The sequence below is a fragment of the Phasianus colchicus genome, chromosome 7, assembly GCF_987193195.1.
Source record: "Phasianus colchicus chromosome 7, bPhaCol1.hap1.1, whole genome shotgun sequence".
Classification (NCBI taxonomy): Eukaryota; Metazoa; Chordata; class Aves; order Galliformes; family Phasianidae; genus Phasianus; species Phasianus colchicus.
Window position 1 is genome coordinate 25,209,340 of NC_143442.1, and position 26,528 is coordinate 25,235,867.

At 41.3% G+C, this 26,528-nt stretch overlaps 1 protein-coding gene across 1 annotated transcript in view; it reads left to right on the forward strand.

Annotated features, from left to right (window-relative positions):
* The window catches only part of CCNYL1 (cyclin Y like 1), a 33,092-nt gene extending 7,791 nt beyond the window's left edge, over positions 1 to 25,301 (forward strand). Inside the window, exons 2-10 of the mRNA XM_031601257.2 lie at positions 6,627 to 6,701; positions 8,410 to 8,444; positions 10,070 to 10,170; positions 11,523 to 11,558; positions 12,306 to 12,357; positions 15,720 to 15,839; positions 17,764 to 17,930; positions 21,546 to 21,708; positions 24,489 to 25,301. Coding sequence (XP_031457117.2) covers positions 6,627 to 6,701; positions 8,410 to 8,444; positions 10,070 to 10,170; positions 11,523 to 11,558; positions 12,306 to 12,357; positions 15,720 to 15,839; positions 17,764 to 17,930; positions 21,546 to 21,708; positions 24,489 to 24,605 — 866 coding nt within the window. The 3' untranslated portion in view covers positions 24,606 to 25,301. The remainder of the gene's footprint in view (positions 1 to 6,626; positions 6,702 to 8,409; positions 8,445 to 10,069; positions 10,171 to 11,522; positions 11,559 to 12,305; positions 12,358 to 15,719; positions 15,840 to 17,763; positions 17,931 to 21,545; positions 21,709 to 24,488) is intronic.
* Positions 25,302 to 26,528: the final 1,227 nt, after the last annotated feature.

The following is a 26,528-nucleotide window of genomic DNA, read 5'->3' on the forward strand; positions in this document are numbered from 1 at the left end:
AGATAACTTGTGGGGGTGTATAAAGCAATAGGTGAGCTAACACGAGTTGCTCAAACCTACATCTGTTCTTGTATGACTTTGATAAGTAAAAGTACTCTGTAATGCCAATTCCATGTCAAGGGTAAGACATGAGAACTTGAGGTGAGAGCAGAGGTTTGCTTTTACAAGCAAGGTGATCTGCCCCATGGGGGCCATGTGTTCTTACCAGTGTGCAGCAGGGGCAGCTGAGATTGCCTGGGGGGCAAGTGAACTACAGCAGATTCTTTGGAAGGGGAATGGTGTGAGGGTGAGCCCAGGCTTCTCTAGGATTCGTCTGACAAGGTTGATAGACCTGTGAGTAGATGGCACTGAGGGATGTGGAGAAACAGAGGGGAAGGCTGTTCTGGTATACAGCTCTCAGAGATGGAGGGCCATTGCAGCATGGTGTTGCTGTGCCGCTCCCACAGACAGCATTTCTGCTGGGGATCTTGCCTTCTCACCTCTCTCTCACTAGGTGTCAGGTTCTGATAGAAAAATGTGCATTTACTCTTACTGAATTGGTAGCCACTAAAATGTTTTGGAGTTTTTTTTGTTTTTTTTTTTATTATTATCACCCTGTTGCTTCTGTCACTTCTCTCATTCCTGTTCTGCATGCTTTAATTCCCATTACTTCTGTTCATCTGGTAGCATCCCGTACTTACCTGTGTGGCCTGAGTGCTCTGTTATGTGTCTCTTGCTCCTAAGCAAGACTTGTCCTTATTTTTCATAGTAAATATCTTGGGTTTGGACTTCTACTGTGATAATGTATTAGGAGTTGTATTTTGTTGTGAGTCACATTCGTTGCAGATGATAATCTCTTTGTATGGCTTTTCTTTTGCTGCATTTGCCATTGCATTTTGCCTATTCTCATATTATTTTTTGCCTCTTGTCTTATGCATCCTTCATATTGCTATTCCTTTTTGGTATTTCATGAGCAAAACTGGCACTTTGTAAAGAGCAAACCACATGACTGACTTCTCTATTGCTTGGGGGAAGGCATTGTCCAGAGAGAACAGTACAAACAGGAGGGCTAAAATTCTCAGGCTGCTATGGAAGGGGATGCTACAGGGAGGCAGTCTACAAAATACATCTGTCTTCCATTGCTATCTCCTGCAAGACAGATCAGCTGTGCTGCTTCTGTTAATGCTGCAGTATTGTGGAGTAAGAAGTCTGGTTGCAGTTGGTCTGGGTCATGTTTTGCAGCATTTTGTACCAGGAACTGCATGGTGTACTTCGGGGTTGATTGCTGCTGTACCTTACCCACTTGTGTGATGTTGTGGACTTGGTGTGCTGTGGGTGCTAGAACACCTGTCTTTGTCCAGCAGAAAGCATCTTGTGCCTGGCAGAATATTTTCCTTTCACCGCTGTTCCTCTTCAGAAGTGTGTATCTGCTTGGGTTCAGGAGGGCTCACCTTCCTTATGTGACCATGTCAGTGTTGTGTCCCTTGATGCATGCCGTTTGTATGCCCTTCTTCTGCAGGGTGGTCATATTTGTATGTGGTTTTCTTGCACTTTTTGCATTAGACCCGATTTCTAACATCTTACAAAGGATGGATACAGGAAAAGCACAAGAAGAAAACTTTATTAAGAGCTGTTGTTTCAAAGTAAATCAAAACCCCAGGGAAATTGAGTGGCAACAGTTATTTTCCTGTGGGGTGAGGGAGGATGGGTGTTATTTACCTCTTACTGTCTCTTCCCAAGAACTAAAAAAATTCCTGTTAGATGTTTATCAGTGAGCTGTAAGAGGCAATGGAGGGTGTTCAAATCCCAGGTGATGCCCTACTGGGCAGCAGTCAATATGCTGAAAGCTGCTTATTCAGAGGGGCCTGGCTGGAGGGCTGGGCCAGCAAGTCCTGTGGAATTCTGCAGAGAGAAATGCAAAATCATGTTAGAAGCTACCACGTTCAGCAGCCCAGTAGAAGAGAGGCTTCTGCAGCTGTAGGTCTGTACGTGCTTTCCCAAAAGGCATTCATATGCACAATTACACAGCTGGCATATGGGTCAAAACAGACAGAAAACACAACATACAGACATACCAACGTCAGCTACCTCATCCTGTTCCCCTCTGCGGCTGATCAGGGTGAAAGCTTGTTAGCTGAAAGCCTGTTACCTGTTCAGATACATGTATGTAGTATGGGACCCTGCTGGTCTCAGACATACTGTCTATCCAGTAGCTCCCCAGTTAATGACACCAGGACACTAACTCCAAGTGCTGGTGCCCAGACCTGCGCAGACAGGAGAGACTGTAGTGATTGGGCTCCAGGGCTGGCCAGACAAGCATGCTGACCAACAGCCTGTTTACAGGTGTCTGACCTTTCTATTTCCCTGTGCTTGTTCCTCCCCAGTCTACTTTGCTCCCTCCCTTTCCCAGCTTTTGGTGTTCCCTTTAAATATAACGTAGATCTTGTACTGTTCCCTTATGCCCTTCTGTGCCATTCCTCAGTGAGCCCTGTAGGCATCAATGTCCCTCAATGGGTAAGGTGGTTTGAGCAGTGTTGACTCCCCTCCTGTGCACAGGTAATGGGCTGACCATCCTCTTTGGTAACCAGGAGAGCAACCTGGTTGCGGTGCTCCATGCACACTCATTGTGTTATTGGGCTTCTCCACATCTCCCTGGGGTGGAGGATGAGCCTTTAATCATATGGCCTAACCTCCTGCCCCCAGTGGCCAGAACGAGCAGCAGCACAGCCGGGGACTGGTTGGCAGGGGAGCAGCTCTGTGGGGAAGGAGCTGGTGGATGGCACACTGACCCTGAGCTAGCTGTGTGCCCCTGCAGAAAGGAGACCAGCAGCATCCTGGCTTGTGTTAGCAGAGAGAGCCAGTAGTTTGAAAGAAGTGATTGTCCCCTTTTTCTCACTATTGTTAGACTGTATCCAGGCTGTATTAGAAACTGCATCCAGCTTTGGGCCCCCAGTATGAGAGAGAGATGCTGATAAGCTGGAGGGAGTTCAGCATTCTCTAGGGCCTGGAACAAGCGACTGGTTAAGAGAAGCTGGGGAGCTGGCCTGAAGAAAAAGCCAAGTTTTCAAGCATGTTAACAGGAGTTTGTCATTACCTACAAGGTATGCTGGGGTGACATAGCCAGGCTTTTTTCACAGGTGTGGAGTGGGGAGATGAGACATCAGAAGATATAAATTGAAACAAGAAGTTCCAACTGGTTATAACAAAACATCTTCTCCTGTGAGCATGGTTGAGCATTGGAATAGGTTTGCTGAGAGTGGCTGTGCAGTCTTAAAACCATTGGAAGCTTTTAAGACTCAACTGGCTAAAGCCCCGAGCAGCCTTGTTCCACCTTTCATCTGACCCTGTTTGAGCAAGAGGTTGGACTAGGGACCTCCTGAGATCTGTTCCCTCCTGACTTTGTCTGTTCTTCTAGAAGTTAAACTGTAAATAAATTGCAAATTATTTCTTCTGTTAACATCATGACTTGCTAGTAATGATCTGTATTTTAATTATGCATTTTGCAGTCATGCTCTGTCTGTTGGCAACACTTCAGTCATTTGGTGATCTCATAGAATCATAAAGGTTTTAAAGTCCTCTAAGATCACCCAGTCCAACCCCAACCTGCCCCACCATGCCTACTAACCATGGCCCTCAGTGCCACGTCTCCACAGTTCTTGAACACCTCCAGAGACAGTGACTCCACCATCTCCCTGAGCAGCTTGTGCCGGTGCCTCACTGCTTTCTGAGAAGGAATCCCTTCTAATCCCCAACCTGAACTTCCCCTGGCACAACTTGAGGCCGTTCTCTCTCATCCTGTTGCTGTTATCTGGCACAAGAGGCTAGCCCCCACCTTACCACAGCCTCCTTTTCAGGGAGTTGTAGAGAGTGATGAGATCTCCCTTGAACCTCCTCCAGACTGAACAATCCCAGTTCCCTCAGCTGTTCCTCATCAGATTTGTGCTCCAGACCTTCACAGCTTTGTTGCCCTTCTTTGGATGCACTCCAAGGCCTTGACATCTTTCTTATAATGGAGAGCCCAAAACTGAACGCAGTCTAGTAAAATACCTCCATTTCTGAATAACTTCTCTCTCAAATTCAGAAAGTTACTTGAAATTTACCATCATCAGCAAATTCTTTGATTTATATCAGCTTTTTTTTTTTTTTTTTTGTAGGGTGCTAACACAGGAAACTAGAGTTGGTCTTTATATTATCTTTTTAAAATGATTTAAACAGGTTATGCTATTTGTTGAGATATTACAAATAGTAGTTAAAACGTGGCAGTGTGGCATGCTATTACATGCTGGATTTTTTTCAGATAACCAGATATGTACAAGTGGTACTTTATCTATAAGCAGAAAGGCAAATTCTGTTCTAGGACTTCTGGACCTCTTCACATTTTTAAGTACATGATTAAATGCCTGTATCTGCTTACTGTATGCCATGAATGAGCGCAGTAAAGTGGAAATAGAAACACTGCTTTTGTGTTAGAATCATAGAATTGCCAAAGCTGGAAGAGACCTACAAGACCATCCAGTCCAAGTGTCCATCTGTTGCCAGTAGTTCAGAGTACAGAGGGGCAATTACTTCCCTGCTCCTGGTAGCAAGACTATTTCTGATGCAAGGCAGGATGCCATTGGCCTTCTTGGCCACCTGTGCACACTGCTGGCTCATGTTCAGCTGAGCATCAATCAATACCGCCAGGTCCATTTCCTCTACACAGTCTTCCAGCCACTCTGCCCCAAGCCTGCAGCATTGCCTAGGGTTGTGGAGCCAGCACTTGGACTTGTTGAATCTCATCCTATTGGCTTCAGCCCAGCTATCCAGCCTGTCCAGATCCCTCTGCAGGGCCTTGCAATCCCCAGGCAGATCGACACTTTTGGCCAACTTGGTGCCATCTGCAGACTGACTGAGGGTACATTCAATGTGCTTATCCAGGTCATCAATAAAGATATTGAAGAGGACAAGCCCCCACACCAATTCCTGGGGAGCACCACTCGATCGGTCACCAGCTGGATTTAATTCATCTTCACTTTTTGGGCCTGGCCTTCCAACCAGTTCTTTACCCAGCAAACAGTGTATCTATCCAAGCCACAGACTGCCAGCTTCTCCAAGTGAATACTTTGGGAGACAGTGTCGAAGGCTTTGCTGAAGTCAGGGTAGACCACGTCAACAGCCTTTCCCTCATCCACCTGGCAGATCACTAGATTGTGGAAGGAGAGCATGGTTGGTCAAGCAGGACCTACCCTTCACAAACCCGTGGTGGTTAGACTTGACTTCCCATTAGCTTTTAAAACCTGCTCAAGATGATTTTCTTTCATAGCTGACAACGGCCTTTTTTGAGAGGGAAAATTCCTGGATGTAAAATTGTCACATTCCTTAATGGATGCTGGCTGCTTTATTTGTGTATTAGAGATTCAAGGTTGTGGTGGTCTGCATCCTGAACTGGTGTCAGAACGATGCTGTTGGACTGACATCAGTGATGTGAGCCAAGTACCTGGAGAATATCAGGCCTAGGTACTGATGCTGTGTTACAGTGGGAACTTGGAACAAGAACTCTTGGGCATACACACTCTCACAATTGCGTTCTGTTGTGAGGGCTGTGGCTTTGCTGTGGATTCCTATTGCTAAGGCTTCTAGCAGCAAGATGGTTTGTGTGTACTTGGCTGTTGTTCACCCCGAGCTCTTTTATCATGTGCATAAAAAGCTCTTAAGTTGTTTTTGTTTTTTTTCCATGAAAAGTTGATGGTGATTCTTTGATAACTTTGCAGTTGTCACACTTAGAAAAACACTGACATACTGCCTTGGAACACTGATGTTGTGAGCTTGCTTGCTCTGATGGTTAGCATGGCATGAATAGCACACATGAAGATGAGGATGTAAGTTGCTGAGAGTTTGCTCCTTCCAAGATCCTACTGTTAGAGTGATGGTTCTGCTTATGTGCTTACAGAAGTTAGCGTGTGTGCAAAAACAACAGCAAAAACAGTGGCTTGCAGAAGTTATGCTAATGCAGATCAAAATTCATCGTGATGATTTAATTAGTTCACTCCTATCTTAATCTAATTAGAGGGAACACTGTATCCTTATCTAGTGCCACCATTAGTTTGTTGCAGCAAAGGAGTAAAGCCATCATTGTATTTTTATCTAGCCATGTATTAGCTACACTGAGTTTTACTTGAAATTCCAAAAGAATAGTATTAGATCCGTGTTTTGATACTTATCAGCATGCTATGTTACTTACTGAATTCTTTATAAGTTCACAAAGATTATTTACTGACCAACTGGATACATAAAGCACAGAGGGAGAGTAAGGCTTTCAGTGTCCATTTCCGTAAATTCAGGCCTCAGTGAGGTTCTGGTTTTCTGCCTGGTATGAGCCCAGGCTCTGCTTCCAGCTGCCTGCCCTGCCTTGGTTCTGATGGACACCGTGTGCTACTTCAGAGAGCAGCGTGGTGGTAGGAATGAGTCCACAGGCTTTTTTCTGAGAGGAAAATGCCAGATTCTTGTTTATCTTGGCAAAAGAGAGATTTTGCTTGAGAGAGCTCATTTTGTGTGATTCTGATCTTGATTCCATCACTGCACTCGAGCATTTTAAGGCTGGGTGAGAACCTTGCAGTAATCTTAGTCCTCTGTTGATGGCCTCTCCTTTTCTGTGCTTTCTCTTTCAGATTTAGCCTTGGAATCCAATCCGTCTGATCATCCCAGAGCAAGCACAATTTTCCTGAGCAAGTCTCAAACAGATGGTAAGCAAAGGTTTTTTCCAATTAAAAAGCGGGGAGGAAAACAGAAAAAAAATTGCCTGTTTTATTTACGTACCATGAGAACATTTGAATTAATTTAATTTTTTCAAGGCATAGGGATTAATAATTTCCATGTTAGCACAGAAATGCATTGCAGGCTCTTTATGTAATGCTTAAAAACACTTGTGATTATAAAGACTTAAATATCAGGAGATTTCCGAGCAAGGTGTTTGTGCTTCACAAATGGAACTCAAGCTTCGTGCAGTAATGTTGGGGGTTTTTGTTTCATTTTTGCTTTTATGTCTGAGGATTCTTAAAAACATTTTTTTTTTAAGTTAAAATTTAAAAAAATAATTTTAAGTTTAAAAAAAAAAGGGAGGGGGGGAATTGTAAGCCTAAGCCATCAGTCCTAATCAATTGCTTCTGCATGGATTGTTTGAAGCTATATGAATAGCTTCAGCAGCATAATTATTCTTGAATCCTGTTTTAATTACATGGATGTATTGGGATTTTCAGTTTCTTTGCAGAGCCCTTATTTAAATCAGAAAGTCAATTACCATAGCTACATACTCAAAATACTTCTATTAGTAGAGGTGACTTCATATTGCATAAATAAAAAATAATTCCGACAATACTAGGACTTGAAGCTGCAACAAAAAAGGAGCTTAAGATAATGCTTCTGTGCCTTTTTTAGTTAATTCTTGTTTTGAAGCTTTTTTTCTAAGCTAGTGTTGCACTTGGGGTGATGGAAAGCCACAGAATCTTCTACCTTGTAGGAGCTTCCCCACAGGGCAGTCTGTCACTTCAGTGCTGCTAATATTGCGAGTGGTGAAATCATCACTTGTATCAGCTCTGCAGCACCCAGGTAATCTCTGAGCAGAGGACAGGGGCAGTGGTGTGATTCCCCAGAGGAGATGGTACAAAAGAAGTGCAGGTCTCTTCTGGGGTGGCTTCTAATGTGTGAGAATGTGCCCTGCCTATGGGTGAGTCCTTTGTGGAAAGGGTCTGTCATCTGCCCAGACTGGTCACACGTACAGCTTGTTGCACTCCTCAAACTACATGCCTCTCCTTTAGCATGAAACTCTGAGCTCTCCTTTAACAGCACTGTTTTGCTTCTCTGATGCTCTTACAGCAGCTGAAAGTTAACCCTCGTCTCTTTTTTTTTAGGAAGTCTGACACAATTTGGGGTGGTCAGATAAAGGGGTTGAATTACCTGATAATACTGCTTGTTCCTGCATCTTCTTGTAGTGAAACACCATTTTACCTTATGCTGTCTAATAGGAGAGAGCACATATATAACGCTGGGCATTTCACTTTCTTTGTGTGTCTCTGGCAGAGTCACAGTGTGATGCTTTCACTTCTGTTTGCTAAGTGCTGTTTGCCATTAGACACTGTCTATTCAAACTATCTGTAATCCGGTTTTCCCATGATGTGTAATATCTTTTTCAGTGCTGAGATGCTTTCCTCTTAGTGCAGCGGGTAGTTTTCCAGAGCATACGTGTGGATAGCTGGAAGTAGTACATCATTTATCAGCTTGATAAAACTTAGCATTTTTGTTAAAAATTCACTCCTCCAGAGACCCAGCAGTGAAATTAGAAACTTTTAATGCTCACGTACTTGAGAAGACTAGATTAATAGAATGACGTTATTGAATGCATCAGGATTACATTTTAGAAACTTTTCAGTTGATATTCTTTCTCCATTTTTCTAGTGCGAGAGAAGAGGAAGAGTAACCACATCAACCATGTGAGTAAAACTCAGAGAGTGTGCCATTTAGGTAATATGAGTACATGAGATAAAGACAAATTCCAGAAACAGCTGTAGTGGTTGTACATATGTAGTCCTGCATTCATTCTAAATCCTTGTTAGCAAGATAAAACTGAATTGCCTTTGCCTGTCTTTAAAAAAAATAAACAGGCATAGAACTATAGTGCATAGAGTGGCTGATGGCAAAGAATGAATAATAATGGATTCTGTCATATCATTCCCAAGCATTCTGAAACAGTATAGAATAAAATAAAGTCAAACTGCCTGTTAGTATTTGAAACAGGAATAAAACTGAATTAATTTCTTAGCTGAGATGACAAGTCTTAAACAACTTGCTCTTTGAGCATCGCTGCAAGGCTTATTGTAAGAAATGTGTTCAGCATTAAGAGAATAATGAATAAATGATATCATTAGCATGAACAGATGATAAACCAGTAGCTGAACACGTGCTCCAAGCTTCTTCTGCACACATTAGACATTTTTCTTCGACTCAATTTAAAAAGATATAAAAGATGGAATGTCATTAATAAGTGGATACAAACATTTTTGACTAGTAAGGCTGAGTGAAAGTTACTAAACAAAGTTTAAAAGCATTGCCAAGCAGAAGTGTCTACTGATAAGTTACTGGTAAGATAACACTATTTCAAGAGTATTGTATTAAGTACAACGGTGAGGTTGTGTCCTCCTTCACCTTTTTCCCTTACAACTCCAGCTTCAGTCTCCCAGCACCAAGGTAAACTGTGATTGGTTCATTTTTGCTGGCAGACTTCCATTGGAGTGGGAGATGCTCCCAGGCAGCCATTATGCTTTGAAGGGTGTCAGCCTTTTCATATGGAAGTTCTTCAAGTTTTTAGACAGGGCATTTAAAACGATGATGGCAAAACCAATTAATCTTCAATTGCTAGATTAAAGCTTTTCCCTCGGTTACAGTGTTCTAGCCTGAGTTCCAGGCTAAAACTGCTTAGGAAGCCTGAGTTAGTGTTACAGTAAGGTAGGAAAATTTCTTCAAGTATTAAATCTATGCATTAGTATAGGTGATGGAACATGATAGTCTTTATTTCCAGACTCCAGGTGCTTAGCAAGACATGATTGAAGAGAGCAGCGTTAAGAAAAGGTTTATTGTTTTCTAAAATGGAATAAAACACAGCCCCAAAAGCAAAATTGTTTTTACAGGGAGAGATGCTGGGAGAGATGCTGGATAACCAGAAAACTTAAAGGTGTAGGGTATGGTATGATGAAAGGAGAAAGTGGAGATAGAGGGAATTATAAGAAAATACATAATGGAGAGGAAAGACGGAGACCTCAGATCTGACAAGAACGGAGTAGAGGAGAGCTAAGAAGGACTTGCTGCTTTAGCTGCAGCTATTTCTGCTGGAAAGTAATCATCTGAAAATGTGTTGTGCATTGCAAGAGATGGCTTATAAGCCTATGTTATACAAAGGGTGTTCTAAGCAACCTGATGGCTATGAGGTAACATGCACATCAGGAGCAGTCATCTTCAAAGATGTCAGTAGCTACTTGAGCTTTAAAGCCAGTATTCAGTGTGGTAAACCAAGCTTACATAATCAATCTTCATGAATTTCTTTCCTGTTCTTCTCCCTTAGGTTTCTCCAGGACAGCTTACAAAAAAATACAGCTCATGCTCAACAATATTTATAGATGACAGTACAGTCAGTCAACCTAATCTTAGAAGCACAATAAAGTGGTAAGAACCATTTGTTATCGACAGGGAATAAGCAACATCTGTTTGGGATTTTGTGGCATTGTCTGTTTCAAAGCTAGCCATACAGCTGAGCAATAGGAACACAGCTTTGCTTGTTTAGGTTAGTTGTGGAAGGGGTACCCTACTGAAGCAGGGTGGTTGTTGTTTTTTTTTAAAGCTACAGGGCTAATGTGTATTTCAGATGAGTCATCATACACTTGAGAACCAGAACCAGTGCAGAAATGTGTCGGCATTTGGGGTTCTAAAGTATGTACTGGAAGGAGTTCAGTGATCAAATTGTAGATCTGGGAAAACTTGAAATGGATTTTGTAGGAAGTCTCAGGAAAAGTTTATAGGACTGTTTGCTGCTTGCCAGTGGTGTTAGTCTGCCCTCTAGTTGTGTATAAAGGTAGGTTGCTGGCTTTGGTTTTACTTCCAGCCTGCCTACGTTTTCCTGGTGTGTTTGTTACTTCGGGTAGTTAAGATAATTATTTAGTCTTCTTGGTTCTCCAATGGAAATGACTGTTTTATCTGTTGGATACTACAGAAACTGTTCTTTTCACGTAAACTATACCAGGTGAGAAATGAGAAGTACTCCAAGTGAAAGGAAGAACAGCAGCTTCAGGCCCAGAAAGCTTTACTGTCTTAACAGTTCAATAGAGATTGGAAATACTAAGATGATTTGCTGCTTTCAAATTGATTTCAAACAGGTATTAAGCACGTCACTTGTCCTTTGGTGCCATTGCCATTTTTAAGCCTTGCATAGCTGGCAATAGATCAGTGCTTGCCCATGATAGCTTTCTTTGATGGCAGTATTCTTGTTGTCACTACAAAAATAGGAAATCTGGCCTCATTAGATGAGTGTCAGCTTTATTGTCTGAGTTGACTCAGCACAGACTGAATCCTCCTTGGATTATGCTGGCATTCTTTATTTTGCTCTGTTTTTAGACTTAGATGTATCCTAAACTACATAGCAAGAGATGCAAAGTTAAAATACCAGCAGAGTCTCTACAAGGATTTATGTAGCCTTAAATAGAACTGTTACCATACTTAAGTTGTGAACAGTCTGTGTTTTTAATAAATATCACTTAATCACAGTGAAGGTATGTGCTTAAATTTGGTGTAATTCTTTCATGGCACAAATGTCTGTACCACATTTAAAAGCAGTTTGGCTAGCAAATCTGATTTGGGTAGATTCTGTTCAGGCAGGTGAAGAACAGAAATGTGGCATGGGGTACTTGGGAACATGAGAAGACTTAATAGATTTTGAACAGTTTGCCCTGAACAACAGCTTCTGCAGTGGAATAGTCTGCACAGAATATGCTTTAAGTCTTTTTTTCTCTTTTTCTTTTTAGCGTAACATTAGCAATATTCTACCATATAAAGAACAGGTGAGTAAACTCCAGGATTGTTTTATTCTGAAACTTATCAATTTTATTTTTGAGCCAGGGTTATAGCCATGGTGTTTCAGTAACAACTAGTTGTAGCTTAAGGGAGTTGAAAAAATCTGGAAACTTGATGATGTATCTGCCTTCTCTTTGTACCCTTCTTGAGCTGATACATAATGGTCAGTGAAATGCCCGTCCAAAGGCACGTGCTTCTTCAACAGCGAAGCATAAGATATCAAAGCAGAGAGAGTGAGGGGAGGTACGCTTAACTCACTGCAAATCAGCCTTTAGATTTGGTTTTGCTTTTCCTGAGTACAGAGGGACAGATTAGTTTTGATGTTTGAAGGAACACCATGTTCTATGTACAAATAACCACTGCCATTACAGCTAATTACAGCACACGTTTCAAAATTGCAGCTGCCTTTCTAAAATAATAAATGCCATGAATGAGATGGTGTCACATTCTAACGGAGAAGTGCACTGAGTGTAATATAAACAATGGTTCTGTATTTGGAAATTTGGTTGGACTTCCTGGCGAGAACATGGGTTCATTGTTTATCTTGTTAAATATTTGGTTGTAAGATCTCATCATTAAATGCTTTACAAAAAATGCAATATAGCTTTATCTGTTGTTCTAGGAAAAGCTGAAGTATAAAAATTGTTCCTTTATTCTTCAGTGGATAATATTTTTTAATGGAGCATAGCATTACCAATGAAGTCCTGGTGTTAAAACAGATCTTTGCTTTGCAGAGATTCAGACAGATCATTGGATATTTTTGATGAAAAATCTCATCCTCTCACAGTAAGTATTTTTTTTTTATCTTGATTTGTAGAAGTTACAAAAATGTATTAGCACCAGATCAGAAGCAAATTATTTAAAATTACATCTTTATATAGAAAGTACAGTGCAGATGGTGTCCTGTGGATTTCTGGTATGAGCTATACCACTCTTTCTCAGTAGTGCAACATATGTTTTTCTATGCATTATCTGAAATAAAAATAGATGTACTTAGAGCAAGCACATACTAACTCATGTATATTTCAAATGAAAACTGCTTGTCTGTTTTCCTCTTTTAACAATATTTTAATTGGTTAAAAGTCTTTTCCATTTGTATGGGAAAAATACAGTAGGCATGTGCCTAGCCATTTAGATTGTAAATGGAGTATTTACAAGCAGTATTTGTACAAGACAGTAGGCCTTAAAAGGCAAAATTACAAAGCCAGCATGGTAATGCTGCTTGCACTAAGACCTGGGAGCATCCTGTATGTGATTCTAACACATATGGTGCTGGGACCTTTGTAGATGGTCTCTAGGATGCAAAGCCTGACAGTACTGGTTAGCTCAGGAGTGGAGTGCATGCCTTGTGTCCAGTGTGAGCATTGAAGGACCGCTTATTTTATTTTGTCTATCACTTGAAATGAATTTGACAAAGCTTTAAAAATTGTTTGTTCTCTGACTTAGAAAGCAGCTTGACTTAGCTCACCTTCTTCACTTGTTAATAAGCAGTTGTTTATAAACAATTATATGTTTCAAGTTTTGATAGAGGTTCATCCATAAACAGGACCCGTTGTGTAAGGAATTATATATAATAAATGTAACCTAATGAAAGTAATGAACTTCAGGAGAAGAGCTTAACTTTATGGAAGGTTTCTTGTACACTGTTGCACTTCAGCAGAAATGTCTGGTCCCAAACTGTTGTATCTGCCTGTATCAGCTGATTTGCTTTGAGAACTGCTTATGGAAGATGATCTCATATCATTGTTCAGACAGTCTATTTCCTCTATTTAGCATTTATTTAACATCTTATGATCTATTGCTTACCTCCTATTTAGTGAGTATGAATAAAGGGAAATCCCTGTATCCTTTAGGGAACAGTTAAAGGCTTCTTCTATCATAGTTCAGTATACAGACAGAAATACAGTAAAGATCATGCATCATGCTTATGAGGGGAAAAGTAATAATTACAGTGTCTACAGCAGTAGGGTTTGGGGCCTAGTACCCATTGGTCCTTTAATAATTAACTGCACATGTTGTCCTCTAAAGATTCGGTCACAAGGAAGTCCAAATCCAGGTAACTGTCTTGGCTCTGTTGTGCCTCACTGCAGAAGTAACGAACTTTTGTGTTAGTAGCATCACAGGACTTAATCACAAATAATGTTCTCAGTCTTTTCCTCCCCACTTTCAGTCAGCAAAAATGCACTTTCATGTGCAGGTCAATTTTGGCTGATCAACTTTTGTGGTCAGTTTTGTCCAGAAAGGTGATCCCGGTAGCTACAGACCTATCAGTTTCATATCAGTGCCAGGGAAGGTTATGGAGTGGATAATCTTGGGAGCCATTATGGGTCAATTAAAGGTCAACCAGGGGATCAGGCCCAGTCAGCATGGGTTTACAAATGGTAGATCCTATTTGACAAACCTGATTTCATCTTATGACAAGGTGACCTGCTTAGTGGATGAAGGTAAGGCTGTTGATGTGGTCTACCTGGACTTCAGAAAAGCCTTTGACACTGTCCCCCACAGCATCCTAATGGAGAAGCTGGCTGCACATGGTGTGGATGGGCTTACACTCTTCTGGGTGAAACACTGGCTGGATGGCCAGGCCCCAAGAGTTGTGGTCAATGGAGTTGATTCCAGTTGGCTGCTGGTTACAAACAGTGTCCCCCAGGGCTTGGTACTGGGGTGGCTCCTATTTAACATCTTTATTAATGATCTTGATGAGAGGATTGAATACACCCTCAGTAAGTTCACGAAGTTGGGAGGAAGTTTTGATCTGCAGGAGGGGAGAAAGGCACTACAGAGGGACCTGGATAGACTGGATCGATGGGCCAAGGTAAACTGTATGAGTTTCAATAGGGCCAAGTGTCAGGCCCTGCATTTTGGTCACAACAACCCCAGACAACCCTACAGGCTTGGGGAGGAGTGGCTGGAAAGCTGCCTGATGGAAAGGGACCTTGGTGTACCGATGGACAGTCGGCTGAACATGAGCCAGCAGTGTGCCCAGGTGGCCAAGAAGGCCAGTGGCATCCTGGCTTGTATCAGGAATGCTGTGGTGAGCAGGACTAGGGAGGTAATTCTTCCCCTTGTACTCAGCATTGGTGAGGCCTCATGTTGAGTACTGTGCTCAGTTTTGGGCACCTCAGTACAAAAAGGACATTGAGGTGCTGGAGCAGGTCCAAAGAAGGGCAGCAAGGCTTGTGAAGGGCTTGGAGAATATGCCCTATGAGGAGAGACTGAACGAACTGGGGCTGTTTAGTCTGGGGAAGAGGAGGCTGAGGCGAGACCTTATTGCTCTCTTCCAGTGTCTGAAAGGTGCTTGCAGTGAGAATGGGGTTGGTCTCTTCTCACTGGTGACAGGACGAGGGAAAATGGCCTCAAGTTGCACCAGGGGAGGTATAGGTTCAATATCAGGAAAAACTTACAGAAAGGGTTGTTAAGCATTGGAATAGGCACCCCAGGGAGGTGGTTGAGTCACCATCCCTGGATATGTTTAAAAACCATTTGGATATGGTGCTCAGGGACATGATTTAGTGGAAGGTTGTTAGAGTTAGGGTAGTATGGTTAGGTTCTGGTTGGACTTGATGATCTTTAAGGTCTTTTCCAACCTGAACAATTCTATGATTCAGTTTCAGTATTCTTGTTCTCTTGTCTCTTTTTCTGACAGGTTTTTAGGTCTATAAGATCACTATTAGATTTCTGGAGAGAGTACAATCTTTCTTTTTAGGGCCTTGATATTGCTTAACAATCATTTTAGCATTGCTTTTACAGACTAATGTATTTCTAAGCTTGTATTCTTTGCTGTATTTAGAAGCAGCTTAGCATCACGTCAGAGTTGAATCTAGCTGTTTGTTACCTTTGTTATGTTCCTGGAATTTCTCAAGAAAATGTCCTGTGAAGACTTTTCATGCTCTTTCCCATTAGCCTTGCATATCCAAATGGCATTGACAACAAATAGATCAGCCAAAGCTATTGTGTTTTTAGGTTCATTTCTAACATTCATAACATTGCAATGCTATTTGTTTCTTTCAGTGTATGATTTTGTTTTGCCACTTAGATGGGAAAGGTTGTGTAAGCTTCTGCTTGGTGAGAAGAAGTAACTGTGTATTACTGCTCTTCTCAGTTAGTAGTAAGACAAACTTCCAGTAATTCAGAGGATTTTATTTCAGCGGGAAGAAGTTCCGGATGACTACTACAAGCATGACCCTGATCACAAGCACATCTACCGCTTTGTTCGGACGCTTTTCAGCGCTGCACAGCTGACAGCTGAATGTGCAATAGTGACACTGGTAAGAGATGTTTGATTACTGAGTCTTAAGCTTTTGGAAGATGTCTTTGCCCCCAGTGGATGAACTGGGCTGAACTGAGATATTAGACTAACTCATGAAACCATGTTAATAATGAAGATGCCATACAACAAGTTCATTAGAAAATATTTCCAAGTAGTTACAGAAGTGGATAACTTAAAAGGATCTTAGCTTTCCTGTATTTGAATGTGTAATAATTACTTGTCCAATCAGATATTTATTAATTTCATAATATATATAACTCACTGAAGAAGCTTGAGAGAGGCAGAACATGAGATACCGTACACAGTGGGATGTATTAAGATCACACACAAAGTCATGTTTTATTTCTGTGGTACAGAGTGCACATTTGAATTTGTATTAACTGGAACAGTGCAAATAACATGCCCTAAAAGGCTGAGAATCAATAGTGCAGGAATTCCAGGAGATTAACTTTTCTTATTATTATGTCCTTCAGTCACAGACACCTTTCTATCTGCTCTCTTTTTCTCTCTCTTTTTTTTTTTTCTTTTTGGACCATTTTCCCTATGTGACATGGAGGTGCGTGGAAATTGAGAATAGTAGTAAGAGAAAATCATCTCACCAGAGTATGTTGTTTGCTTTCCAAAAACGAGATGGATTTAAAAAGTACTGATCTTTATGCACACACATATGTTTATATACCTGCACGTATACACACACACACATACACACATAAATACCTGAAGGGAAAGGGAAAAAACACAGCCTATACAGTCACTGCATTAGAAGGTCTCTTTAAGCTGTGCTCTGTTGCATACTAGACTTCACTTTTCATTGTGGCTTGTCTGCAGAACCATCTGAAAAGAACAGAAAAGAACTATTACCAAAAGACAGTGTGGCAATTAAGCAGGCTCAGTTTCTGCTTTTCCAAAGACATGCGAGCAATTTGACAGAATGAGATGATAGTCCCAGGCAATCTTGACATCTAAAGTATTTTTAAAAATGGAGTTGTTTTTTAAAGTGGTCTTTCCCACTAGATGGCTCTGTTATTACACGAATGCTTTCAGTCCTCTCGAAGGCTGCAAGCAAAAGATGGGAAGAAAGCATAGGGAGACCCTGGTAAATAGGGGCTGATGCTGCCCATAGACCTGTACAACAGCTTCCTGCACCCACCAGGTTATCTGAGGTTTCACTGGGACCGGTTTAGGTAACAGAACAACAAAACTAGGAACCTGTTGCTCTTGAAAGTTGCGATTCTGAAGTGTAAATGCAATGACTGCTCCAAAAGCAATGCCTGCTGTTTTATTCTGTTGGCCCATGAGATCAGAGGCAAATCTTAGTGGTATGGCATTAGAGGCTGAAGCTTCCCACCAATATTCCATTGCATGTTGTGTGTGACAGAGAGCCACAGAGGGGCAGTCTGACCAAATGGCATCTGACAGGGAAGTGTGAATGGAGCAGAGATGTGTTACTGAATTCCTCCATGCAGAAAAAACACCACCCACTGGCATTCGTCAGTGCTCACTGAGCATTTATGGAGACCAAACAGTGGATGTGAGCACAGTGAGGCAGTGGGTGGTGCATTTCAGCAGTAGCAACACTGGGTCACATCTGCTGGTGCAGATTTTTACAAGCACAGCACACTACCTCCTGTTAATTGCTGGAGAAGACGCATAGCTCATGGTGCTGACTGTATTGAAAAATAGTGTCTTGTAGCTGAGAATTTGCTCTATCAAACAGTGTTGTTGTGCCCTTTGTATCTTTTGTAGATGGAAATAAATAGGAGGCATTATTTTTGAAACAACCTCTGTAGTTATAACCAGTAATTTCTTTTAGACACTTAATGATAATGGGATAACACAGTTACATTTGTCTGGAGTTTGATCAGAAATCAGCTCCAACTCTTGATTCCACATGTAAAACTGTTTTGCTTTTTTTTTAACAGGTTTATTTGGAAAGGCTTTTAACCTATGCAGAGATTGACATCTGCCCTAGTAACTGGAAGAGGATAGTCTTAGGAGCTATTCTACTGGCCTCTAAAGTCTGGGATGATCAGGCTGTTTGGAATGTGGATTACTGCCAAATATTGAAGGACATTACTGTTGAGGACATGTAAGTTGCAAGTTTTTACAAATCTACAATGTTTTCTAAATGGCAGTTGTCATGATAGTGCCATGTAGAATGCCTCTCTCTGGTGCTACAGGATACACACAGTGCATCTCTGGTGTCAGGCTTCATTACCTCTTTGTGACCTAGGGAACTATGCTTCAGCTGTCTTTGAGACAAATCTTTATTATCATTTCTAACTACTGAGGTGAGCAACTTCAAAGTTAGTTTTTGTTAACATCATTCCCCCAGCGATGAGCCATGGGATTTGCAGCTTTGCATTGGCAAAATTCTTAAGAGCCCAATTTTTAAGTCTTATCAAAAATCTTTTTGGAAAATAAAAATTATCATCTCATTTCATGTGTTTTTGCTTGGAATTAGAAAAATTGCAAGGTAAGCTGAAACTTGTGATTTAAGTGTCTGCTCCTGTATCCAGCCAATGCATAAATATTTCAAGGTCTGAATTCTTAGCTGATGCTCTTGGAAGCCAAGTGTCATTTCTGTTAGTATCTGCGGCTGTGTGTCTTGCATCCAACTACTGTGACAGGTCCTCTTTGTCAGGTGTGTTCTTAGACTTGCCTACAATGCTGGGAACAAAATTCCCAATCTTACTACTGCTTGTTCATGTAGAGCTGTTTCTTGTACGTATTATTGTCTCACACACAGGTTCCGGTTTTTGATAACTTTGGAATCCACTCTTTTTCTTTATGAAGTCTGCTTTAAGTCCTATAGTTCCTGCAGTTTCAGAGGATGTTCAGAGGGTGTACATCATGGTGGCTCCATGCCAAGTTCTATGGGCTAGAAGCATGTTTGTGGGGAGTAGATTTGGCCCATAATATTTTCTGTTAAATTCCTTTTTGTGAAGCTCTCTCCCTCTCTCTGCTTCCTTCTGCATTTCTTTTATAATGATGGTGGTAGAAATACTAGGTTAGCTTGGTGTCATTCATTCTAGCTTTAATAAACTTCATTAAATACTCTGTGTTTCTGAGTTTTATCACATTGTGATTGACTGTCCAGGCCTACACTGTACAAGTCAGTTCTAGTACAGGAGCAAACAGGCAGTAGCAATTTGCACATAGCACTGGTAGGCTCCCTATGTCAGATATTCTGTCCTTGCCCAAAGTTTTCTTCTCTGGATTCAGCTTAAAGCTAATGTTTAAAATACAGTATTTATCTAGGACTCCTCAGTAAAAGGAATGTGCTCTTCCTTCTAGTTTTCAGGGATGAAGGAAATACAGAAAACTCCCCCACTTTTAGTTTCCAAAAGTTCTTCTTTTTTCAAATTATTTTGCTTTGCAAACAGCAACAGGAAACATAGTATCTTGTTTTATAGGTACTCCTTGTCTGGGGGTTCTTTGTCCCCAAAAGAGGGCTATGCAGCCATGCTTTCAGGAAAGCATAATTAGTGATTTTACACAATGTGCATCTTCACTCAACCTGGCTCGAGTGCTTATCTCTCTGAGGAACACACTTGAAGCATTGTTGCAAATAGCTCTGAGATGGCTGAAGTGAGGTCAGCGATGCTGGGAGTGCCAGGGTATACATCTTGCTCTTTTTGATGTGTCTTCTTCTAGTCCTCCTTGGGATAAATCAAACTGATAGCGCTGAAACATCTGTAATAAGCAGGATGCTTATTCTTTATTGCTGATGCTGGATCTTCTGAAATTGTTGGTACTTAACATTTTCAAAGCAGTGGTGGTGGTAGGGGAAAAAAAGACTTTAGGCTGCTGCTTCTCCCTCAGTTTGGATTTTTCTTTTTTTTCCTGTGATCCCATCTAATTTGAAATGGTTTCGACCTTTGAATTTAGGTCTGGCCAGAAACTGCACAACCCCCTTCTGACAGTGTCCGGAGTGCCCAGCCAGGCCCTGCACTGCTGCAGCAGGGCAGAGTTCACTTATTTCAGATTGGGTAATTTTACCACAGACAGAGCCCTGGAAAACTGCTTAGAATATTCAGCAAAACTGAGTTTTAAGCTTATAATACTGCCTTCAATTAATGGTTGGCACTGTGCTTAATTGCCAGCTTTCATAGTTGTAGTTGTGCAATGGCTTTTTTTTTTTTTTAACTGAAAAGGGTTTTTGGTTTGGTTTTATTTACATATTCCTATGGGAAGAAAAAAAAGGAAATTAAACTGATATTTGGAAGTCATCCTTTGTCAAAACTTGCTTGCTTTGATGAGAATGAATCCATAATCACTGAAAAATTAACTGTGCAGCTGCTAATCTTGCTATGATTGCTTGTTAAGGGGACACATGCTGTTCATTCTTTCAGACACATATATTTGTAAATAAAGCACAGGAAACACATGGGAATTATGCTTTCCCAGGTTTTAAACCACTATAAATAGACTTGTTAATCCAATGAAGAATTGTATTTTTATACAATTAAACTAGTGTAGTGAGTACAAAAGGGACAGTGAAGAGCATTTATTCACAGGATAAATCAAGCTCTGATCAGCTGATCATCAAAACATTATCTGATTTACATTTCTATAGGCTTATGACCATATGAACAGGAAATTAATTTTGGCACTAGGTTCAATGGTACTCAAGTCCACTATACTAGAAACAAGCACAAAGCTGCTATTGATATTGACACCCACCATCCAGTACAGGACACAACCTGGATGGTTCTTTGATTTATTTCCCCCTTCTGATAGGTAAAACATCCATTTTAAAAGCTCCCACTGAATCAGTGCCCCTTATTTCCTCGTGTATTTGCAGTTGACCAATTTACAGAGTTGTCAAGTTCTGTAGATGAAGGTCTGTTCCCAGTAAAACAACCACTGAGTGGTTTGGGTACCACTCATTTCTTGCAGGTTGATTTTATTTACATCAGGAAAAACTTTTTTTAGCTGACCACAGTACAGTAGCTGAAATGGCCTTTTTTTTGTGGCAGTGTTTTCCTCACTTTCTTCCAAATATTTTGCCCTGTGAGAACAGACGAGTGAGTAAAAACCGAACAGCACCCTTTAACACAGTACTTTGTTATCCTGCCTAATGCTATTGAGGAGAAAATTCCTTCTCCCACCTAATGCTGCTTATTTATTTATTTATTGGAGATGAATCCATGTTGCTTCAAGAGGCTTTTTTCTGTGAGATAATAGCAGCAGCTCTTCATAGATCCATTTGTTGCCGTGGTGATCTGCCTACTGCTTTTGTTAGTCCAACTCTACTTCAATAAACCCCCTTCCTGTTATCAGCCTGGTGAAAATGTCTGTAAGTTCTTCAGAGCTAATAAACAGCATACATCATTCCTTTCATCTGATCACTATAGCGTGGGGCTGTATGAGAGAGTGAGAATGGCGCATGAATTGTACAGCTGCACTAATGGAACTCTGAAGAATGAGCCTCCTGGTCAGCCCTGCGAGTGCACGACAGGGCACTACCTTTCTCTTCCAGCTGAAAGTGCCAGGACCCAAAAGCTGCACCTTGTTTCGAGCACCAGTGAATGAACCATCTCTTGAAACGAATAATGCAGGCCTCTCGATGACTAGTTCAAAGTTGCTGGTTTTACAAATAGCCTAGAGGTCTCCAGTTGTTCTGTTGGGTTTTTTTTTGTTGGTTTTTTCTTTTCCAGCTAAAGCAGCGTTTTTTTCCTTTGTTTTCTGTCCCTCCTAGGAACGAGATGGAAAGACACTTCTTGGAGCTACTGCAGTTTAATATCAATGTTCCTGCCAGTGTTTACGCCAAATACTACTTCGATCTTCGCTCCCTAGCAGATGACAATAACCTGAGCTTTCTGCTGGAGCCTCTTAGTAAAGAGAGAGCACAGAAACTGGAGGTAATGGTCTGAGGTTGCCTGAGCAGGAGATGTTGCATGTGTGTGTGTCTGTATGTACTAGGAGCATCTGTTGCTAATCATATTAAGTGGTAGTTAGAAAAACCAAAAAGCTTTTAGATTAGTGTATTACAGGCTGATTTAACCCCTTTGGCTAGCACTTCTAAAACCGTGCCTAGGCTAAGTTAGTTCTCTGAGGAAGGAGTGGAAGTCTAGCAGATCACTGAATAAAGTGGATGTTATATGAGGAACCATAGTTCAGCTAGGCTACTGAAGATTTAAAGGATAGTGTCATATGTAATGGATTGTCTGTCTTTCCCTGTTCACAGTCTGTATTCCAAGCACTGATAGTCACACTTGGACCTTTCTAAATACTACCAGCTGAAGGTTTCCCACTGCATCCCACTGCACAGCTGCTTTTAAATTTAGAGGGAGTGCTCTTGCTACTCTCACGGTTTAATAAACCATTTGTTAGGGGGACAGCTGCTGAATTAATGTTACTTTTCACAATCTTTAGAACTCACCTTTCCAAAGAAATGTTATTTTAAGACAAACTTTTAGAATAGTTGCCTCTTAGGAACGCTTCAGCATGCCCAGAGGAGTGTAAATACAGATGACTGGCCCTTTTTGCTAAATGGAGAAGGCTGCCCTGGTGCAAGTCCCCACAGCATTCTTTTACATGGAGGCTTCATGTTAAAGAACTTAAGCAGCATCGAACTTTCTTCCTAGTTGGTGGATATACGTAGGACATTTTGAAAATACCTAAATTACCTGGGTTCCCAGGCAAAACTTTCCTCTTGACTAATGCAGCCTTTCAACTGTCAGTTGACAACCGTGCATATGTGTTTTTGTTGACCTTTCAACAAAGACGTTAAACACAGGCCCCATGTACACTGATGCCCCATTCAGACAGGGGTGTTCTGCAGGATTATTGGCTTACAGTTCTGTTGTCCACCTCCAGTAATTCTGCCAAGTGCCAGTTTTTCTATTTCCACCCAGAGGTGGTTGAACTTCGGTAATAAGCCTTATCCCCCCTTGCCCTTTGGAATGATAGGTATGATATGCCTACAAATTCCTCTATTTAAAGTGAAGCAACGCAGCTCTTCTGCTTTGTTTCACCCTTGTTACTCACACTTTAAGCTAACACTGTCACTAATTGTAAATGTGGTTGTAGGGCAGTTCATATTCCACTGGAAATTGTTTACTGAACTGCTCAGAGCCTGTGGCATAAGTGGATGATTTACAGGTTGTAAGCCTGTTTCTTTGCTAACATATGGGGACTTGGTGTTTAAAAGCAGAGTAATTTTCAGTACAGCATGTGATTTGCCAGAACACAGTCACTAATGTGCACACATAGGAGGACACTTTGGTTTTTAATTCTAAAATGTGATAAATATTTAAACCATTTGCTAAACTTTTTAATTCTACCTTTCTGTTAGAAGTATTTGAGGAGCAGATAGGCACCTCTCTGAAGCAGTGAATTAGTATTCCAGGGGCTGAAAATTGATTTATAACATATGGGTGACTGGGGCTAAATATGTCAACACAGGTTGCCTTATGATTGATGTGCTAGCATTAAAACAGGATGGAGAGTCTGTCTGGTCTTGCACTGGGAGCTCATACAGCCAGTGTCTTAAAGAATGCCACTCTCGAGCCAAATGCATGCCTCCAGAAGGTCGGCAGAAATAAATGTAAATAATTATTTTAAAATACACTTAGGGGTTTATTCATGCTCAGAGTGCTTTTTCACCTTTTGAACTGTCAGAATGCTGGGCTGTGCTGAATGGGTGCTGCCTTAAAGGGAAGGTGTAGACTTGTAGCTGATTGTAGCACTCTGAAAGTTTGTCTGCTGATAGGTGGCAAATTATTGATGGCAGTAAATGTTCAGGACTGAAATTCAGTTCAGCCTTTTATTACTGGTATCCTTATTTATTTGCACTGATAGTGTCTGAAAGCTTCAGTCAGAAATGGGCTTTGCAGGGGAGGACACGCACCATTTTCTGCACAATCGTGTGTTATACGGGAAATAATTAAGCTGGCACTAAAAAGGCTACACCAGAATAAAGGCAGCTTGACTAGCTAAATAAGCAGAGCAGAGCAGAGGTAAGCCAGTAAGTGGCTGAAAAAACAGTTAAATACGAAGTTGTCCACATGTGTGGATATGTAATAGCTGTATTAATGCCCCAGCTATTGCTGTGCCATTGAGCAGAGAGCTGCCCTCCCTTCTTGACCTGACTACACGAGTGGTCTTTGGTGGAAAAAGCATCCTGGAGGAGAAGGTGTAGAGAAGGTAAAGGGAAAATAGAGCCAGCCCTCTCATACACCTCTGTTTTCTGGGCTCACTTGTACCGAGTGACCAAGGGCAGGGTTCTTGAGGGAGTGCAGAAACCATTTTGGCTTGAGCCTATTCTCTCATAAATGCCTATGTGCATTTTAGTGCTGTTAGAAGCCCAAACACCAGTGCTAGCTACTAGGTACAATTTGGAACATAACTTATATGAACTTGTAAGTCTGAAATGGATCCAAGTTTTCCATTAGATAACAAGACTCACCTTTTTAGTGTCTTGATTCCTAATGGATAAGGTTCTTGATAGCACGAGGAGAGACCCCCTTAATATTTTCCTTCCAAAGTGGTAGTTCTTTACTGACCTTGTAGGTAAAAAAAAAACAATAGTGCCACAGCTGCAGAGTGCCTGTGCTGTTTGTATGACGCTTTGTAAAAACTTCCTTGAAATGTTCCAGCTTTTCTGATGTGTACTTTTGTTTCTGAACATGATACCCAGGCTATCTCCCGGCTGTGTGAAGATAAATACAAAGACTTGTCAAAAGCTGCTATGAGACGATCTTTCAGTGCTGATAATTTAGTTGGTATCCGCCGTTCTAATGCCATCCTCTCCTGAGGAGAGAGAAAGGTGCAGCACCATGAACCAGCGTCCACACGAATTGGAGGAATACCACCACTCCATGCACACAAGCCAGCGGTGATGGTGTCTTCCAGCAAAAGGAGAGGAGGGGTAAAATTAGCCAAGGGAGCCCAGAGCTTGAGGAGCATACTTGGTGCAAGACAAGATCTTTGTCAAATCCACTCTCTCCTCTTTAATTTATCCAGAGATGCAAAAACAAACTTCTCTCCATCTTTTTCCCACAGATGTTTGCTTACTATGTAGGCCTATAGCTGTGAACTCTTGAGGTTTTTAATAACAAGTAGTTTTAAATTTTAGAATTTAAACACTAACCACATGACTATAGTTACAATGTTCTTCCCTCCTCTCCCCTGTCATCCAGAGTCTCGCCGCATTCGTACTTCAGGTCAATGCGGTGTTAAAAACAGAACGCGGGACTCTTTAAAGTATCAAACCACTCTGGAGCTGAAAACAACAGCCTTGACATGTGTTGATGGTTTTTCCCTGGTTTGGCTACTAAAAGCTGCTATTATTGGTGATCTGTTCATAACCAAGAAGCTGCACAGCAGGAAGGAATCCCAACTCTGCACCAACAACTTCACTCCAGTAGACTGTCAAAGGACTTAGTATGTTTTGAGTGGTGGCAGAGAGATGGTTTTCTGTATTGTTAAAATATATAGGGTCCATGCTGCATTTCTTGTGAATTATGGTGCTTCTCTCATTTTCTAATATTTGTTATTGCTCTGGAAGAGACGCAAGCTGTATATTTTTTCTGAGGCATTGAATGAGAAAGTTGGTCTGGAAATATCATCACCATCCCAAACAGCGTAGCAATCCAGTGGTGAATGGCATGTGTGCAGCACTGCTTCTCGAGTTCTACTGCAGATCTCTTGTGCTATATACAGTGGAGTTCCTAAAGCTGATATCGTGCATCCATTTGGCTCCCATTGAGGTTTTGTTTCTTGGGAGGGATTTACAATCATGATAAGATAGAGTTTGAGAATCTTGGACTACCTAACCAGGTAGATTGAAAAAAAAATTAATTGAAAATTATCAAAAATATTTCTGTAAAACTTTTTTTTCTTTTTTCCTCCAAAGTGAATTTTATTTTGTGCAACTGCTTTTAAGGCTTGGGTTTTTGTTCCTTCTGAGACTTTGGAATGGACCTTACTTTCAGGCTCTGAAACTGAATTCTAAGCAGGATAAGTATTACTAGACTCTTCCTGTTACAAGCCTTTGTAATATCTTCCCTTCTTGGATCCAAATAGATTCTAGGCGGTTTGTCTAGGAGCAGATCTCCCTCCAATTGGCACAGTTTCTGTGCACTTCATCTAGCCAAGGTCCAGAAACTCACACTAAATGGTGAGTCCACATGCTTTTGAGAGTGGGGGGTAGGGAGTGGGGGTCTGAGTGTAACAATCAGTCTGGCTACACTCAGCTGCTAAAATGATGCATATTGTCTTTTGTGGTATGCAAATATGCCTGCCCCTGGCTCTCAGATCCATGGAACTTGGCACTTCAGGTATTGATCACAACTGAATTTTGGAAATAATGCTACATCTTCAGGTGGTTTTCCTTTCTCATGTTTGTATTAAAAGAAAAGCTAATAAACTCTATTTTAATTAAAGTTAAAGGTAAATTGTGTATTCTGTACAGTTGTCTGATTTAATTCCCCCTCTATTTGCTGCTGTACAGCTTCTTTCATGTTTGAGAGGAAATGGGGGGCTGTGGAATCAATGTGCATTAAGGCCTCCCCTGTCTCCTGTACCTTCCCCCCATGTTCATTTTGCGGAGATTACTTGGGAATGTCTCTGAAGCCCGCAGCAGAGGTCATTGGGCAACTGTGAGCTGCTTGCTCTGCAGCCTGGGCCAGGACCCTCAGCTGGGTGAACAGCAGAAGCCTTCTGTAACTGCCTGGCT